This window comes from Abrus precatorius, unplaced genomic scaffold (genome assembly GCF_003935025.1).
Source record: "Abrus precatorius isolate BTA unplaced genomic scaffold, Abrus_2018 Scaffold2, whole genome shotgun sequence".
NCBI classification, from domain to species: Eukaryota; Viridiplantae; Streptophyta; class Magnoliopsida; order Fabales; family Fabaceae; genus Abrus; species Abrus precatorius.
In genome coordinates this window covers 9,716,143-9,734,072 of record NW_020874362.1, presented here as the reverse complement: position 1 = coordinate 9,734,072, position 17,930 = coordinate 9,716,143, and the positions used below count along the sequence as shown (strand labels likewise).

The 17,930-nt window shown below is 30.5% G+C and overlaps 1 protein-coding gene across 1 annotated transcript; it reads right to left on the bottom strand.

Annotated features, from left to right (window-relative positions):
• Positions 1-11,020: 11,020 nt before the first annotated feature.
• Positions 11,021-16,689, bottom strand: LOC113860057 (rop guanine nucleotide exchange factor 14-like). The gene is made up of 7 exons (XM_027492685.1): positions 16,520-16,689; positions 13,428-13,817; positions 13,062-13,216; positions 12,896-12,970; positions 12,533-12,802; positions 11,857-12,204; positions 11,021-11,600 (listed from the first exon to the last, which is right to left on the bottom strand). Exons 1-7 carry the CDS (start codon positions 16,596-16,598, stop codon positions 11,223-11,225), a joined length of 1,695 nt encoding a protein of 564 aa, XP_027348486.1. The 5' UTR covers positions 16,599-16,689; the 3' UTR covers positions 11,021-11,222.
• Between the last annotated feature and the right edge of the window lie 1,241 nt (positions 16,690-17,930).

Sequence of the window (17,930 nt, the reverse complement as noted above, 5' to 3'; positions counted from 1 at the left end):
AAAAGAAACATATAAAATATAATTTTTTTCAATGAGGATAGCATTACACTTGATTATTAAATTACTACTTATACATCAGTGCGTCAATGGTCATATAACTAAGAAAAGCTTATTTGGCATGTAACCATTCACTTAAAAAACTTAACATTTTTCTCTATCATTAAGTTCGAAGACTGGATTTTCAACAAGAATGGTGTTATTAATTAGTACAAAAAATAATGCATAAAATTCACATTAATCAGTTAAATTTTTTTTGGGTATCATATAGTAAAAAATTGACCAACACAGTGATTGAAATACCAGTGCCTTAACCATAAATTTAGACACGAAGACAAAGGGCAGATAAATGTTGAAATAAATGATCAACATGAGGCTTATTATGTCAAAATTATGTCCTAAAGTGAGATTGATGGTTGATATAACATTATTCAACTACTCCTTAGAATGAATGGTCGATCAATTGCAATTTTAACTACATTTTTTACTACATTATTGGGCCAGTTGATTCGTTTAATCCTATTGACGCAAGAGCAATAACTAAAAAAAAATTGACAAATATCTAGAAATTTTATTTCTAATAGTTAATGTGAACAATACATATTATTTATAGTATTTATACTAGTTATTTATATTTTATTGGACTCAATAAAAGTGATCTAATTTTGGAGAGCCTTTAGACTACTAATTAAAAATAATATGAATAAAAGAATATGGGCTCAATAAGTGGAGATTGAATTTGACACGTTAGAGGTTGATAAGAGCTCAAATAGATTTAAAACATAAAGTTGGTCATAGTCTCTAATATGTCAAAATAACAATACGTCTCTCTGTGCCCATATCACAAGAGAAACATCAAGTCTTGGGAAGGAATCTAATAATTTTTTGGGTTTATCCGATTTTGGGTTTAAAGTTCAAATGCATAATAATATATATATATATATATATATATATGTCTATTTGCTTATGCATACTTTGTAACATATGTGATAACATGTGCTGCATGATTATTATTATTATTATTATTATTATTATTATTTTAATAATGTTTGGCAGTCTTTGCAATCATATACGCAAAATACATATATGTATATATATATATATATATATATATATAATATTGTTGCATAAAATTATACATGTACAAAATCAAAATGATATAACATGTACATATGTAATTTATACCTATCAAGACATTCTTGTTAAATGAGTAATGTTTCATTTAGCAAATTATAGATCCTCTCCCTTTTCTTTTATTATTTGTTTAGTAATTTTTTAATTAAATTAGTTGATATAATATATTGCCAAAGCAGTCACTATTATAAAAATTGATTTAATTAAAAATTACATGGATGTTAGCATGAGGTTATTCATGTGGGTTGTGCTTTCACCCAAAGGTGAGACACAATTTGACCAAATATTCTTATGCCTGTGACGGTAAATTTGTGACAATTATAAAATTATTTATTCATGTGGGTGATCTTCTATCTAAAGATGAAATTTTACCTTACAAAACTTACTGTCAAAATTTGATCGTTGCGTGAGAGTACTGTTTACGAACCAACTTTCATGCCCAAAGTCATTTGGGGTTGGTGGAGTGTTTGGTATCTTGTTGGATCTATAATAATAATTTTTTTATGCTCAATTCCCATTTATTATTTACTCTTCATGAGCATATAATTAATTGTGACTATATTATATTACAGTTGCTATTGCTAGTGCTGCTAACATGTCTGCTCAAATTAATAGTATCCCTATACTTAATGGGACAAATTTTAAGATCTGGAAGGAAGCAGTCTAGATTATTCTTGGCTGCATGGATCTTGATTTGGCACTTCGGGTTGATAAACCCACTTCAACTCCGGAGAAACCGGAGGAGGATAAGGTTGAAAAGTGGGAACGCTCAAACCGAATGTGCCGGATGATTATAGAGCGATTTGTTCCAGAAGTTTTTTGAGGCTCTATTTTTTAGAGTAAGAGCGCTAAAGGTTTTTTTGATGTTGTTGAGAAGTATTTCACCAGTAATGAGAAGGCTGATGCAAGCAGCCTGCTTGCCAAGTTTATTTCTATGAGATACAAAGGTAAAGGAAATATAAGGGGGTACATTATGAAAATGTCTAATCTTGCATCAAAATTGAAAGCACTAAAGTTAGAGTTGTCTGATGACTTACTCGTGCATTTAGTTTTGATTTTCCTTCTTGCACAATCTGGGCAGTTCAAGGTGAGTTATAATACTCAGAAAGATAAATGGAACTTAAATGAATTAATTTCTCACTGTGTACATAAGGAGAAAAGGCAACCGAGAGAACAGTCTGAAAGTGCTCATTTGGCCTCAAGCTTTCAAAATAAGAAGAAAAAGAATTATAAGGATGCTATAGAAATGACTTCTTAGCTAAAGAAAACTAAAAAGGAAGAGAAAAATCCTACCTGTTTCTTTTGCAAGAAACTTGGACACATGAAGAAAGAGTGTCCCAAGTACGTCATGGCATGTAAAGAAAGATAATTTTCTCTCTTTTGTTTGTTCTAAAGTAAATTTAGCTTTTATACCACATGATACTTGGTGGGTAGATTCTGGAGCTACTATTCACATTAGTGTATCCATGCAGAATTGTCTTTGGAGCCGACAGCCGAGTGATAATGAAAGATTTATCTATGTCAGTGATGGCAACAAAGTTACAATGGAGGCTATCGGAACATTTAGATTGTAGATAAAAATTGGATTTCATTTGGATTTATTTTAGACTTTTGTTGTACCATCTTTTAGGGAGAATTTGGTTTCTATTTGTAGTTTGGACAAATTTAGTTTTTTCTTGTTCATTTGGAAATAATAAATTTAGCCTTTGTCAAAATTCAAATGTTGTTTGTCCTGGTTCTTTAATTGATAATTTATACTTGCTAGATGCAATTAGTTCCATTCCAATAAAGAAATTTTATTTCTAATAGTTAATGTGGGCAATACATATTATTTATAGCATTTATATTATCTATTTATATTTTATTGGGTTCAATAAAAGTGATCTAATTTTAGATAGCCTTTAGACTGCTAATTAAAAATAATATGAATAAAAGAATATGGGCTCAATAAGTGGAGACTGGATTTGACCCGTTAGGGGTTGATGGGAACCCTAATAGGTTTAAAATCATAAAGTTGGTCATCTTCTCCAATATGCCAAAATAACAATGCATCTCTCTATGCCTCCATCACAAGAGAAACATTAAGTCCTGTGAAGGAATCCGGTAACTTTGGCTGAGGAAGATCATTGCACTAATAGGCTATTTTGCTGCAATCTCGAAGATCATTACACCAAAGGGCTATTCCGCTGCAAACCTGGGTTAATGTTGATAGATTCAGGTATTCCTATAATCTCATATCTATATTCGATAATCTGACGTAATGGTTCTTTAGTTTTATTTGAATTCCCATATGGTTCAAGAGGAAAATCTCTAACAAGATCATGTCAAAAAATTAATATTTCTAAATCACTTTTGATAAAACTCTTTTTTATTAGTATTTAAATATAAAATTATGTTCACTGAATTATTTTTTTTGTTCTACTCTACACCAATTGTTTATACTTAGTGACAATTTTTGTGAGAACAATATCTTTCTATATTCTTTAATATGATTAGTGCACTTGCCAAGTTTACTTAGCTAAACAAATAATAACATCAAATGGTTACTTCCAGAACAAACCAATAGCAATTACCACATAACCCACATCCCAAAATGTAGGTCTAATGGGTTTCAAATTGTGGGAATACCCTATATTTAAGTCATGATTTTCATTTTGAGTAGTTACTTTTAGTAGTTATTTTCACCATTTTGCAATCGATATGTAGGAATTTAGATTCTTGTTTAAGGAGATTCTTTTACCTAAAAAAATTATTAGGCAAAGTAAAAAAAAAAAAACTTTAGAAGCATGAAAAAGAGTAAAGAGAAAGGTTGAAGGAAGTATTAAAAAGATACAAGAAGGAAAAGCATTGAGGTGAAGATATGTTAGACAACACTTACAAACACAATTGCTCATACAGTCCCTAGCACACGCCACAACATTACAAGAAATATTGAGTATATGTAGTCCTAAGCTTGTTGAGATATCACTTTATGTTGCTAGTACTTTCACTTTTGAATTCATTTAATATAATTTAAATATTCTCTTGCATCTTCTTTTATGTTTCTACTATTATTATCTCTTTATTTTGACCACTAAACTCCTCTAAAATTCATCATTTAAATTTAACTAAATTAATTAGTTTAAAGGTCCACTTTTAAATTTCATGTAAGGGTATTAAATCTAATCAAAGAGCTATATTGAATAAATAGATAAACTTAAATGAAAAATTTCACCTAAACAAGATTAAGAAAATGTTGATTCAACATTGAAAAATATATGTTTAAAAGTGTTCTACAATATATATATATATAGAGTTTGTGTATTAAAAAAAGAGTAAATATAAATTAATCTCTCAAATAATAGTATTTATTCATATTAGTCTCTTATTTATTTAAATTACTTTGTTAGTCTCTCACATAATAAATGTTATAATGTAAGATCTTTCACATTAATTGATAGATAAAAAATATTAACTTTTACCGTTAAATGACAAATAAACGCTAAAACGATATCATTTCACCCAAAGTTAAGAATTAATCTTATTAATTTTGCATTATCATTGCTACTTCCAACTCTAATTTTCCTTCCCCCCAACTATGACATTCCTAACCACTCCCACCACCTCTTACTCCCCCTCCTCCATCAACTCTACCTCGTATACCACCATCTGTAAGCAGCTCACAAGTATAGCAAATTAGCAAGAACGATAATGAAGCAAAATCACTGTATTATATTATATATTCATGTATGAGTTTCTTACAATAAGGAAAGCTAACACTGATACAGTAATATGAGAATAACAAAAATGGTGAAAATAAGGAATAAAAGCATAACAGAGAAAATTATGGAGAGGGCCAAAAGAAGAAAGAAAGATAATTCATAAATTTCACATATCCTTTCTTACAATAAGGAAAACTAACATTGATACAATGAATAGTTGATACGATAATATGAGAATAACATAATAAAAGTATAACAGATAAAGTTATAGAGAAGGCTAAAGGAAGAAGGAAAGGCAATTCATAAATTTCACATATACTATGTTTTCTAATTCCCTTTTTATATTTCTTTGATACCCTAAACATAATCATTTAGCGCAATGTTCATTACACGTTTCCTCTCATATCCCACTCATGTAACATAATCCCCATACACCTTGCTAATGGTTCCCCCCATACCTCTATTTTCTAATTTTCCTTTTATATTTATTTGTTGTTAATTGTTCCTTACTCATAACATTTCCTCTCCCATAAAAATCAACCTTGTCCCCAAGGTTGAAATTAGGATAATCTTGAGAAACTTGCTTAACTCCCCTCGGAACAACTCTAGAATGCAATATCTTGGACGGAGAGACAATAGGGCCAAGTTCATCACTCAAAAGTGGAAGTGGAATGAATTGCTGCTGATTATCAACCTAGCATGGCTTTAGTAAAGACACATGAAAAATTGGGTGAATTTTGGCAATAGGAGGAATGAGCAATTTATAAGCAACAAGACCAATTTTTTTAATAACTAGAATAGACCAAAATATTTGAGTCCTTATGACTAAAGTTTAACTAGGACTATATCTCTCACTTTTAAACTCCAACTAAATACGTTTTCTATCTACATACTTCCTCATATAATGTTGAGATTTGATCAAATTATTTTTCAACTAGCTGAGAGTTAAGTCATGCTACAGCAGTAAATCTTGCAAGGAAGGAGGGTCTTGATAGTCCAGTGTATATTTAGTGATTTAGGAGGATCACGACAATAAACCTTTTTTGAATTGAGTCATACCAATATTGGTCTAAAATGAGATATTTTATCAAAATTCAATCCATGAGAGAAATTTACTCCTCTTTTAAGTACATCTCTAAACATCAATTAAGTGTTTGAATTGTCCATCAGATTAAGGGTGATAAGTCATATTCAAAACTAAGGTGGTGCCACTCAATTTGAATAATTGATTCATATTTCAAACTTGACCTATTATTTGACATGTCTCATTTTAAAGCCCTAACTTCTCTTACAAACCTATTTAAAAGTCTACTTTATAAATAAAATCTTTTATGTAGATTAAAAATTTTACTTTTATATAAGTTGGTGAATCTAAACTTACATATAAATAGAAAAACTTAAGCCTTCAAATAAAATAAATATATAAGCTTAAATTTATTATTATTTATTTAAATACGTTAGCGTTGTTAGTACAATTTTTTTTCTATCCAAAAAATATTAGTATAATAGACTTGAAAGTTTGTACTAACAAATAAATATCATACTAACATTTAATGTATTTATATACTATATATTAATACTTCTATAAATAATTATTTATTAGCATAATATATTGTATTATTACTATAAACTCAAATGTATACATTAATGATTTATTTTTATAAAAAAAATTATATTAATAAGTTTAAAATACATAATATATTTAATTAATAATACAACCTTGTATCTAATTGAAATAATAATTCAAAAGTATATATCAATGTTATTTTATTACTTTCTAAGTATATATTAATGATTAATCTAACAACTAACTATTGCAATAGTATGAACAATTTTTTATGTATAACAATACTTTTTTTTTTTTTGCAATCATTATTAATTGGTAGTTCTAAGGTAATAGACCAAAATTTAAGCTGTTCATTGAGCTTGATTACATCATCAAGAAATGTTATAATCCATTCATCTTAATTAATGATAATCTATCTTATATTATAAGTCTTGTTAAATAAGAGTATTTTAAGAAATTACCTTAAATTAAAAAACGTCAAAATATACAATATATTAAGGCAATTAAGAAATCAAGTACGAAAAGACAAGAGTAAGCATTGTGAGTTAACAATTAAGAAAATATGTAAACAATGTAAAAGAACAAAAGAAAAAAGCATCATATTAGGAGGGAGCATGATGAAGTCTTCCTTTAATAATTACAACTTTCTCAAAGGTATAAAAAAGACCATCAACCTATGCCTACTCATAGGACAAATCAACAATCACTAAGAAAAAATTATTATTATTATAGCATTAGTATGAGGAGGAAGTGTTGAGATTGTTCTAAAGTGACATTTTAGAGAAATATTAGGAATATTATCTCAAACAACATCATCTAACTCTATTTACAATGACTCAATTGTCATCTTAGTTGTGACATCAAATACTAAAAAAGCTTTATCAGCTTTATTATTGATGTTTTAAAGCCTATTCAACTAATTGGAATTCACTTCAGGTGATCTATTTTAATCTTCATCTATTCCTTTTAGCTTTACATTTCTAAGAGAGTATGGTTTGAACACGATATTAATTACTCTTATTTAAAGGTTTTTAAATGCAAAACTTTTGCTCATGTAAGTAAGAAATAAAGATGATAGAAACATTTCTTATATATTTTTAAGCTGCGAAGATAAGGACTTTGACCATAGATTATGAGATATAGGAAAGAGAAAAAGTGTGAGAAGTAGATTTATATGTTATGTTTCATAAGCAAGAAACAATTTATACTATACAAAAAATCATTGAACTAGGTGGTAAGTTTGATTTTACACCAATCATTTCTAGAAGAAATGTCATACAAAGCGGAGAGTTTGATTAAAAAACTTAGAGTTGACCATGAGCTAACAATGAAAGATGTTGATGATGAACTCGAGCAAGATGTGCAACCTTCTTCACCTTAAGTCAAGAGAGAAATTAGAGAGCGTCACACATCTAGCAAGTATCACACATCTAGCAAGTATCATAGTTATCTAGTTATCCTCATTAATAATAATAGGGATCTTTTTGGAGGGCAAGTGTACCTATCGAGAAATAATAAATGGTTCTTAAATTAAGTTCCTGAAATATTGTCCCATAAGGATTAATTTTCAATTACTAAGAATTTCTTAATTCAATTGTTTAAGCTTCAAAGATACGAGATTAATTAAAAACAAGAATTTATAAAATCAATTATAAAACTAAGAGCAAGGAATACAATGCACGTCTTGGTTAAACTTATTGGAGAGGAACCTAGGGCATATGGGTTTTTTCATTCAATCCTTTATGTTATTTTTCTGTTTAACTCTAAATCTGATTTCCTTGTGATTACCAATCATTCATATGAATACTATTAATACCCAATGGTCATGCAATATCAATATTCTTTTCTCTAAATTAACATCCCCAATTATCATGTATGACATCAATTTAAGAAAGCTTAAGGAACATATGAACTTGTTAATTTAATAACGATTAGAAGAGAAAGATTAGTTTGGTCCACCTAATCCTTTGTCTTGTTTTATCATATAGATCTATTAATTAACCGAGGTACAGTCGTCTGACGCTATAATTAATTAGGATTAAGAAAGAAGTGCAATAGGATAAAATCTAATCACAAAATGGAAATCAAATTTAGATTCAAAAATCAAAATTTCATAAATTCATGAACAATAGTTCCCATAGCCTTAGCTATGGACTTAATTACTCATGCTAAAGAAAAGAATTAAAACAATCATAAACAAAGTCATAATCAAAGGAAATAATAAACTAGAGTATGAGATGTGTTCTCGGTCTCAAGTATGATCGCTTGAAGCTCCAAGTCTCACCAAGCATGTGCCAAGGATCCCGTGCAAAAGAGACGAGATCAGATGTACTTTAGAGCCATAGCCAAGATAAAAACAGTCCTTTACGATGCTTGAGATCTTCCCTTTTATAGGATTTGAAAACTCTAAAAATTCTTCATAATTTGAGCTTCCCGCAGATGAGCACGGTTGTGCAAGGCCTTAAGTATGACCGTGCATGGGCTCGAAGCACCCCTGTGCTTATTGAATGGGTTTGGGCATGCTGACTATTGCGAAGCTCTAATCTTCCATCAATTTGAGCCCAGAATGCATCTAAAATCCACTTGCGACCTCTTTATACCAAACTGCACAATTAATATATAAATTAGTGTAAAACTCAAATAAAATAAAGGTCAAATATGAACATATGGGTTGTAAAAGAGGGCTTAATTACATACTTATCAGGATCCAAAAAGTTTTAAAGAAGTTGAAATTCATAAAGATAAAGTTTGTCAAATGAAAGTAATGCAATAAGAGATAGATTCCTCGTAGAAAAATTGATATTTGTGAAACTTTTTAGAGGTAGGAAAGCTTTAAAAAATAAGTGAGAGTTTGATTAACAACCTATTGAAGTATAAAGCTTGTTAGTTGTAAAAAAATTTAAACAAAAGAAAGGAATATATTTTAATGAAATCTTTTTCTTCGGCTGTAATGAGTTCTATTTGAATTATACTCAAATCAGGGCTTATTTGTAGTGTGAATAACTAAATGTTAAAATTATGTTTCTTCGTAGAGATTTAGATTAAGAGATTTATGTAATACAACTAGAAGGATTTGAGAAGCCTAAAAAAGAGCACATTGTTTATAGATGGAAGAAGAGTTTGTATGGATTGAAAGAAGTTACAATATAATGGTATAAAAAACTTGATTGCTTTATGATGAGTTATGTATATATCAATATTAATGTAGATATTTATGTATCCAATGAAACATTTTCAAGTATTAAATTTGTCATCCTTCTATTATATGTAGATGATATGTTGATAATGGGAGAAGAAAGAAAGATAATTGATGATTTGAGAAGGACTTGTCAACCTCCTTTGATCTTAAAAAGCTAGATACTACGAAACAAATTTTGGGCATAAAATTGTGCTAAGACTGAAAAATTACAAAGATATGTTGTCACAATGTGAATCAAGTTCTAGAAAGATTTAATATGAATGATTATAAGTCAATCATCACATTGTTGGCCAATCACTTTACCAATCAAGAAGAAAAGGAAGTTGTGATTATTATACCTTACTTCTTACCAGTTTAGAGTTTGATGTATGTAACTATTTGTATTTGGATAAATATTACTCATACGGTTAGTTAGAAAGCAATAAAGTGATATTGAGTATATCAAAGGTAACTTTAATTTATACTTAAAGCTTAAGAGGACCAAAAGTAATTTTGAAAAGTTATGCACATGCACATATTAAAATGACTTAAATAGTAAAAAAATTTACTTCAACCTTTCTATTTATTCTTATAAAAAGAGATATAACTTGGCAATCTAAATTGCAAAAATGTGTTGCTTATTAACTATTGGGTAGAACATATTGCCATAACCCCAAACAAAAACAAAAAAAACTTTAGTTGAATAGATTTTTCTATACCTACAAATGAAATAGAAAAGTTACAATGATATCCATTGCAATGATCAAAGCACTTTGAATTTAAGTAAATATTTTTTTATGTATCACTCTCGTTTAAAGCATGCTAATATTAAATATCATTGATTACATCATGCAATGAAAAATTAATAATTTAGGTAAAACAAATTCACATTAATAAAATCTTTCAATGTAACAAAAATTGTAGTTCGTCAAAAGTTTCAATTTTGTGACAAGTTGATTCTATGGATTACAAACAAATGATCAAGTGATATGTTTCCACAGAGCATTAAATGTGATGGTTGAAAATTTCATCTCCTGTAAAAGCATACAAAGGGCTGCAAGTCTTTCGCGCACACACAAGCCAGCAATGGATCACTTTCGGAGAAAAAGATATAGGTGAAAGTTTCTTGGAGAGAAAATAAATAAACAAATGTGAGTGCATATTTGGTGAGAGAAAAATACATTGGGTTGGATATGATCTCCATAACTTCTTAGTATTGCAAAATTTGCAGGGTTTATCATGAGTCTCAACGAGAAACACTATATTTATATCCCTTGTATGAAGAGAGTGGAAAGAATATATTATAATTATTTCTTGATACAATAGAATATTTTTTGAAATTTGTCCTATAATTTTCTTTTAGTATTTGAAGATTTTTCACGTTACATATTGAAATTCTTTTTTATGCTTAATACTATTGTCCTATAATATCTAATTTTATTAAATAAAAATGATCATCGTTTATTTTCTTTAAAATTTTAATTTACACCAGTATTACACTTGTTGAAGCTCAACATAAAATTCCCAGGTAACAAAAACACCCAAAATTTATGAGAAGGTAAACCTGTCAATTTGCTTCTGTTCATACCGCTCACATGGTAATAACAACAATTAACATTTACATTGAGCCAGCTACTCAAAGCCACTATGGGGAATTTTGAGGAGACGCACTTTTACATGCCTCTCTACCAATGCACCACAAGCGACCACGGCTTGGGGTGGCAATTACAGAGCTAGATTTGGCCTCAGTCGATGAGAGTTCCATATCAGAAGTACTTAAACAACTAGAATCACAATGGTTTTCATCTGCCTTGTTCATCTTATCAATTAATGAGTGCCTAATATGTGAACCAGCCACCCAAGCTTCAGAAAGATTTATCCCAGGAGAGCAACTTGTTGAAATAGGTGAGTTGGGATTGCTTAAAGCATCCTCCTGCAATATATCTCCTATTCTAGACAGTATGCTGAAGGCTAAACTTCCAAGAACTCTGGAGTATGCTTCCAAAATGGAGTGCCCAATATCCTACGTAAGTAGATGGAAAGAAATTAATATATTACTACTAAAGGTTTGCCAGAAATTTCACACCTTGAATAAGAAGAAACTGTTGGTCATCGAAAACTTAGATCTGTCCTTTTCTTCTCTTTTTATCTAATGTATTTTTCATGTGACATAATTTAATTTAACATGGGAATTTTCGTTTTGTAGGGGAAAAAAGGAAACATTAACAATGGTGTATATGAATTAGATAAAACAAAAGTAGAAAACTTATCCCACTCACCTTGCCATATTGAACCTTCGCAGCATCTAGAAATGTTTGAGGAAGGTTTGGATATCTGGTTTTAAGTAGCTTTATAAGTGTGTCTGCACGGTCCAAACATAGTTCCATCTTATCCATGCCTGACATAGGGTCCTTCATGAAAGACCATGAGGTTCGAACAGGGGATTTGTTACTATTTTCTTGCACAATTCTCTCTTTCCATGAAAATGTAGCAGCTTCCAATCTATTAATAATCTCTAGGGCACTATGTTCAGATTTCAAATTGAGAGCTTCAAGCATTTCTTCTCCAGAACTCGATTCAGCCATTAAGACCTTGTGTAGTTCCTCTCCAAGGCTTGTCTTTCCAGACTGAAACAGAGAAACAGATTTAGATAATGATCCAATTATCTTTACAATACACAAAAAACTACAAGAATTATGATTGTTATATATCTTGACCATAGCAAAAGAAAAATCATCATGATGTTGGATATCTCAATATGCAGTTTTCATGTGCATAAGGACCAATAATATTCCTTAAACTACATAAGAATTTCTTCACACCTTAAATCCCATTCTACTCGCAACACAAATTAACCCATTTTGTTGCTATCTTCTTGGTACGTAACCATCACTAGGGGAGAGCAGTTTGCTTGAGGCTAAAAGCATATAAATTCAAACCTGCAAAGTTTATTACCTTCAGAAGTGCGTCCTTAATTATTATTGGCACGGGCATTTCAAGCAACATAGTATCATTGATAGATCTGGCAGCCTTGAATACTTGATGTACTACCCTTCCCTGATGAAGCAGCCTCTTCCTTTCAGTGTCAGAAAGCCCGGTTCTTGGTACTTGTGGCGAAGGAAGCCACCATCTTTTGCTTTGTCTTCCACTTATGTTCCTCCTCTCTGACCGGCTTCCTTCCTCTGCATACCAAAACTCAGTATGCACCATTGAGTCTAGTGTTTCCTGTCAGCCAAAACACCAAAAAGATGTAATGTAACAGTCTAACAAGTAACTGAACGTTTCATGATCTTTAATGAGAATGAAGAGATGACCTACAATAAGCATAGTGTCCAACTTCTCAAGTGCTGGAAGATTCATTTGGACGTCTCTACGAGCTTTTGGGGTCATTATCTGTTCAAAGATAATTGCTAACTTATTTTACTGCAATGTGTTATATATAAAATTATTCTTCCCTTTACTTTCCAGTTCAAATAGAAGATACCTCAAATATCCCACCATTTGCACCGTTTTGCTTTGCAGGAACTAACTCAACCATATAGTTGGTAGGAGACAGTAACCAGTCCATTTCTCGTCGCCATTTGCTCTTCCTTTCTTCAGATAGCGGTTCCAATTTCCACAACTCACCAAAAACTGTCACTGCATTTTTAACCAGAGGAAGGGCACAAATAAGCAAGGTCAAATGTTCTCTTGGAAATGGAATTCTGGGGTTGTATATAATATTGGATTTAAATGTTTTTATTTACCATTTTTAACATAAAAGCTTTGATAAGACAGTGCATTTCTTTTTTCAGTGATAAATATTATCAGAGAAACCAAAAGATAGTGTAAGAATGCACTTAGAGCTAACCTGCTAGATTTGTGATGGCATTAGACAGCGCTAAAGCTGTATTGAGGCCTTTAGTTCCTCCTGTAACGTCATCACCTAGCAACAGCTTTGCAAACTTTTCTTTCATGGCTTCTACATCTGAATATTGTATGTCATACGCAGACTTCTCTTTAACATAAAAATGTTGCGGAGTTTCTGAGAGTTCCCACTCTTCCAATCCATGCTCATCTCTTTTCATAGTCAAACATTTTGAAGAAAATGATCCAAAAGCATCTTTACTGGATGAAAAGCTAGAGTCATCATCATTAAATGAATCAGTTATACACCCATCTCCTCTACTAGTTCTGCTATCATCTTCATAAGATTGATTATCATGCATGCAACTCTCGAGGCCATTAAATGTCATAACCCCTGAAACATTCCATTATATATTAGTAAACATTGTGTGATTTTGGCACTTGATATGGTTGAATGTAGTAGCAATATAGCTCAACAACAAAATGAATATTTTGCGGTAAATGTCATGAATATTCTCTTTGATGTAGGACAAATAAAGCAATACAAAAATGCAGCATCAGAAGAAATAAAAGTAAAACTGGAAATATGTCAATGACTAAATACCATTTTTTTTAAGTGAAGCTCTATCATAAGAATGTCTTTATTGGTGGGTGCCATTTAAGAGAAACTACATTTTCTCCCACGTACTCACATTTCACACAACAAATAAACAACAAAGCCTTATCCCACTGAACAAGGTCAACTACATGAATCATATAGGACGTTACTGGACTCGGTCAAACAAGCGAACTAAATGACAACATTTCGCAAAGTTAATGATGGCCAGCTTCGTTAAAACGTACACAAATGTGGCTTATAAATACTCAACATCTTCCGAAGAAATTAGATTTATTCTATCGTTCTCATTGAGCATTGAGTAATTATAAGAGTTGATATTCCACCGTTTCTCCTTCAGGAATATTTTGATAAATTTTACGACGCTTCCCCACTACAAGGTCAAACATCTCTGCTGGTCATCTTAACAAAATTATTGGTCATCCTCGCCAGTGTTAGAAGATTCGTTTTATATCTTAACGATATTTAAAGCATCTATGTTTGTCCGAGAAACTGATTCTTAATCATACGGTGAATTGTTTAGACAAAAGAATCTACGACTTTGTTTGTCCTACTAAGTGCTTCCATAAAGATACATCAACTGAACCTCTTAGGTTCACACCAGAGAAAAGGGCATAACCATCGGTCAAATTTGTCCAAATTGTAGATGTACCACATGTAATCAATCACATGCCCGTATCAGCGAACTTTATTTTTATTTTTTTTCTTTTTTGAATTTTTACCGTGTATTTCACCTTGAGTTTTGTGTAATGATTACATATAATTACTTTATTAAGAAAACGATAAAAGATTTTAAAATGTTAAATTATTTTTGTTCGGGGACTATTATTGGATAGCCTGGATTTCTAGTCTCTGTAAAACAGATTTCTATTTTGAAAATTTTCTGCTATGTCGGAGAATGATAGATCACCTAAACTGCTAACCCATATCATGTGAGACAAAATGTTCCGACCCAAAAAGCAGAAGCTTCCAGAGAAATGACAGAATGGAACACAACCGCTTTGAATTCAAATGGTAAGAAAATAATAATAATAATAACAACAACAACATTGTTTAAACCTTAACTATTCTTATATTATTAAAGCATTAAAAAATAATAAAATTTTATTAAAAATTATTTATTATATTTTGTTATATCTTCTTACTTAATTTTTAATAATCATCGTATTATTTTATAAAATAAATGTTATCCAAAAAAGATATTTATTAGTTTAAAAATATAAAATATATTGAATATTTTTATTTAACAATTTAAAATTTATAAAATAAAAAATTAAAATTGCTTTTAAACTTAACCCTAAAAATTAAATTTAATAAAACCTCAATAGTAATTACAGTAAGGACAAGAGACAAGTGAAGCCCAAAGCTGATATGGGAGTCCCCACAAACGGGTCCCATCCAAAATAAAAAGAAAATAGTTCAAAGTCCTTTTGTTTTTGTTTTTACAATTTTCAGTTACTTTGGTAAAGTAGATAAGGGAAACAATAGCAAAAAAAAAAAAAAGGTAGATAAGAAAAACGATGGCTTTCATTTTTTTAAGCCTTAAATATATTTTAAATTTTAATAGTTTTAATTTTAAAAAAATAATTTTATTAATTTTAATATTTATAATTTTTAAAAATATTTGTTTTATCATTTAATAATAATATGACATTTTGCCAAGCAACCATTAAAGTAAAATGTGACATGAGATTTTGTTATTTAATGCTTTTAACATAATTTAAGGAATTTTTAATTCATGTAATATAATATCATACTTTGATTAAAAAATCTTATTTATTCTTCTCTAATTTCATATAAATAAATAAGAATACAGATAACACATTTTAAAAAATGAGAATAACAAAACTTTTAAAATAAATCAAAATATTAAATAAGAAAATATAAAGAATAAAGGGAAGAGATTGCGTTGAAAACGTATAATAAAGGGTGTGACTAGCACGAATAAGGTCAAATCACTCTGGGAGGGGTCCCTACGCGAAATGATACACACTTTCCTTAGATGGGTCCAACAACATGTTTCTGTCAGACTGAAACTGGGATTAGCCTTTTCTCTTTATACATGTAGTAGCAGTTAGCAAGCTATTCTTATTGCTTTCTAAACCCCTCTTCTATAATTTGACCACACTTCAGCTTTTTTTGTTTTTTTAAATTTGGTTCTTTAAGGTTACATTTTGATCAAACAAGAAATTTTCAATGGAGAAAACAAATAAAAGTTTGTAAACTAGTTACTATCGTTCTTCTTTTTGAATAGGATGTCACTCACAAGTTGAATTGAATCAATTTCCAGTATGTTTTAAATTCATGCTTATATAGACATGATTTTACATTTTATGTTTACAGTACTCAAACATTTAAGAATACACAATCTTCAACTTGGAATTATCAAACGAAATAACTAATGGAGTAAAGTTTTTCAAACCGAAAAAAGAAACAGATGATTACAGATGCAAAAAATAAAATTGGGAGAAAGGCCTTACTATGTTGCTCGTCAAAATCAATGCTAATTTTGGCTTCCTTTACTGTGCAGCAAGTTAGCCTTTTTCTCATCAGCGACATTCTTTTCTCTATGTTGCCCCTCCACTTGGTTTGAACGCAGGCTCGCTAACTATCGCAGCGTCCTTCACCACCAATTTCCCCAAATTTGCATCCACAAACAAAATCAAAACCACGGGCCTTATGCACAAAATACCAAAATACCCAGATATTCAACCTAATTTACTATATAAATTTTTTTATTTTGTTGATTACAAATTTTAGAACTGATTTTAATAATATTTTTTTATTGAAAAACAATATTTGGTAAAAAGAAAAAAGAAAAATTTTGATATAATAAACACATTTCTTTTTAATAAAACTTTCTAATTACTTAATTTCAACATTTGAAGTTAACATTTTCCTTCTAAAAAAGCGAAATGAGGCTACATGTCACGTGTTATGCTGAACGGCGATTAATTAATCATTTAATAATCAGATGGGAAGTTTTTTAAAAATAAAAGCAAAATAAACAAATACATTAATACACTGTTCCATAAAAAGCTACGATTCATCGTAACTTTTTCGAAGCGTGGTCATTCGTCAAAATCTGTGAGAACTGAGAAGCAAAGGAAAGGTCTGATGCAGCATGTGTAGCCGATTCGACCTTTTCGTTCCCTCAGTTTTTGATATAACAACTTTTCATAAAGTTTTTTTTTTCCCCATTTTTGCAAACTTATCAAACGGAAACTACGAAGTTCACATAAAAAAATTAGTTAGATTTTTTCACAAATAAAAAAGCAATTTTTTACCAGCTCAAACTTGCGAAACCGAAACGCAGCGTATAATAAAATCAGTTGCGATGAATTTGGTTGATGAAAGAAAGCATAGCATAGCAGATAGCACGGTCCCAGGGTGAACGAATAGGAAAAGTGAAGTGGAAGAAGAAAATACCTGAGCGACTTGAAATGGTGGATCTTGCAGTCTCGCACATTGTTGTTTGTTTGTTCAAAGCTTCAGTGGCATTGCGAAGACGTTAAACTTTGTCAGCAATTTTGCGGGAAAAAAGACAAAGAGAAGAAGAAGACGAAGAATGAATGAATCGAAGAATGCAGTAATGGTAGTGTGAGTGTGCATTAAATATGAGAGGAGAAGCATAAGCACGAATGAAATATAGTGGAAAAGATAGAAGAGAAGAAAGAGAGCGCGTCGTTGCTGAATCTGGACCGTTCGATCAGCGGGTGCCAGTGCCTTAGGACGCTCTGGATTGCACGAACGGTCACGATGGGGTGGAGGATTTTTGTATGGGCCCAAAGATAGTGGGGCCAGGGGCCCAATGATAAGGACTAGTTATGATCTCGAAGGCCGAAGCACTTTCTCGTGAGAAGCTTTTATGGATTTCAAAATTACACTTGC

Coding starts and splice junctions, on each gene's coding strand:
- LOC113860057 (XM_027492685.1), bottom strand. CDS start 16,598: ATGTCGCTGATGAGAAAAAGGCTAACTTGCTGCACAGTAAAGGAAGCC. Junction 12,971..13,061: donor CAAATGGTGGGATATTTGAG/GTATCTTCTATT, acceptor ATCTTTGAACAG/ATAATGACCCCAAAAGCTCG. Junction 12,205..12,532: donor TTAAGGACGCACTTCTGAAG/GTAATAAACTTT, acceptor TCTCTGTTTCAG/TCTGGAAAGACAAGCCTTGG.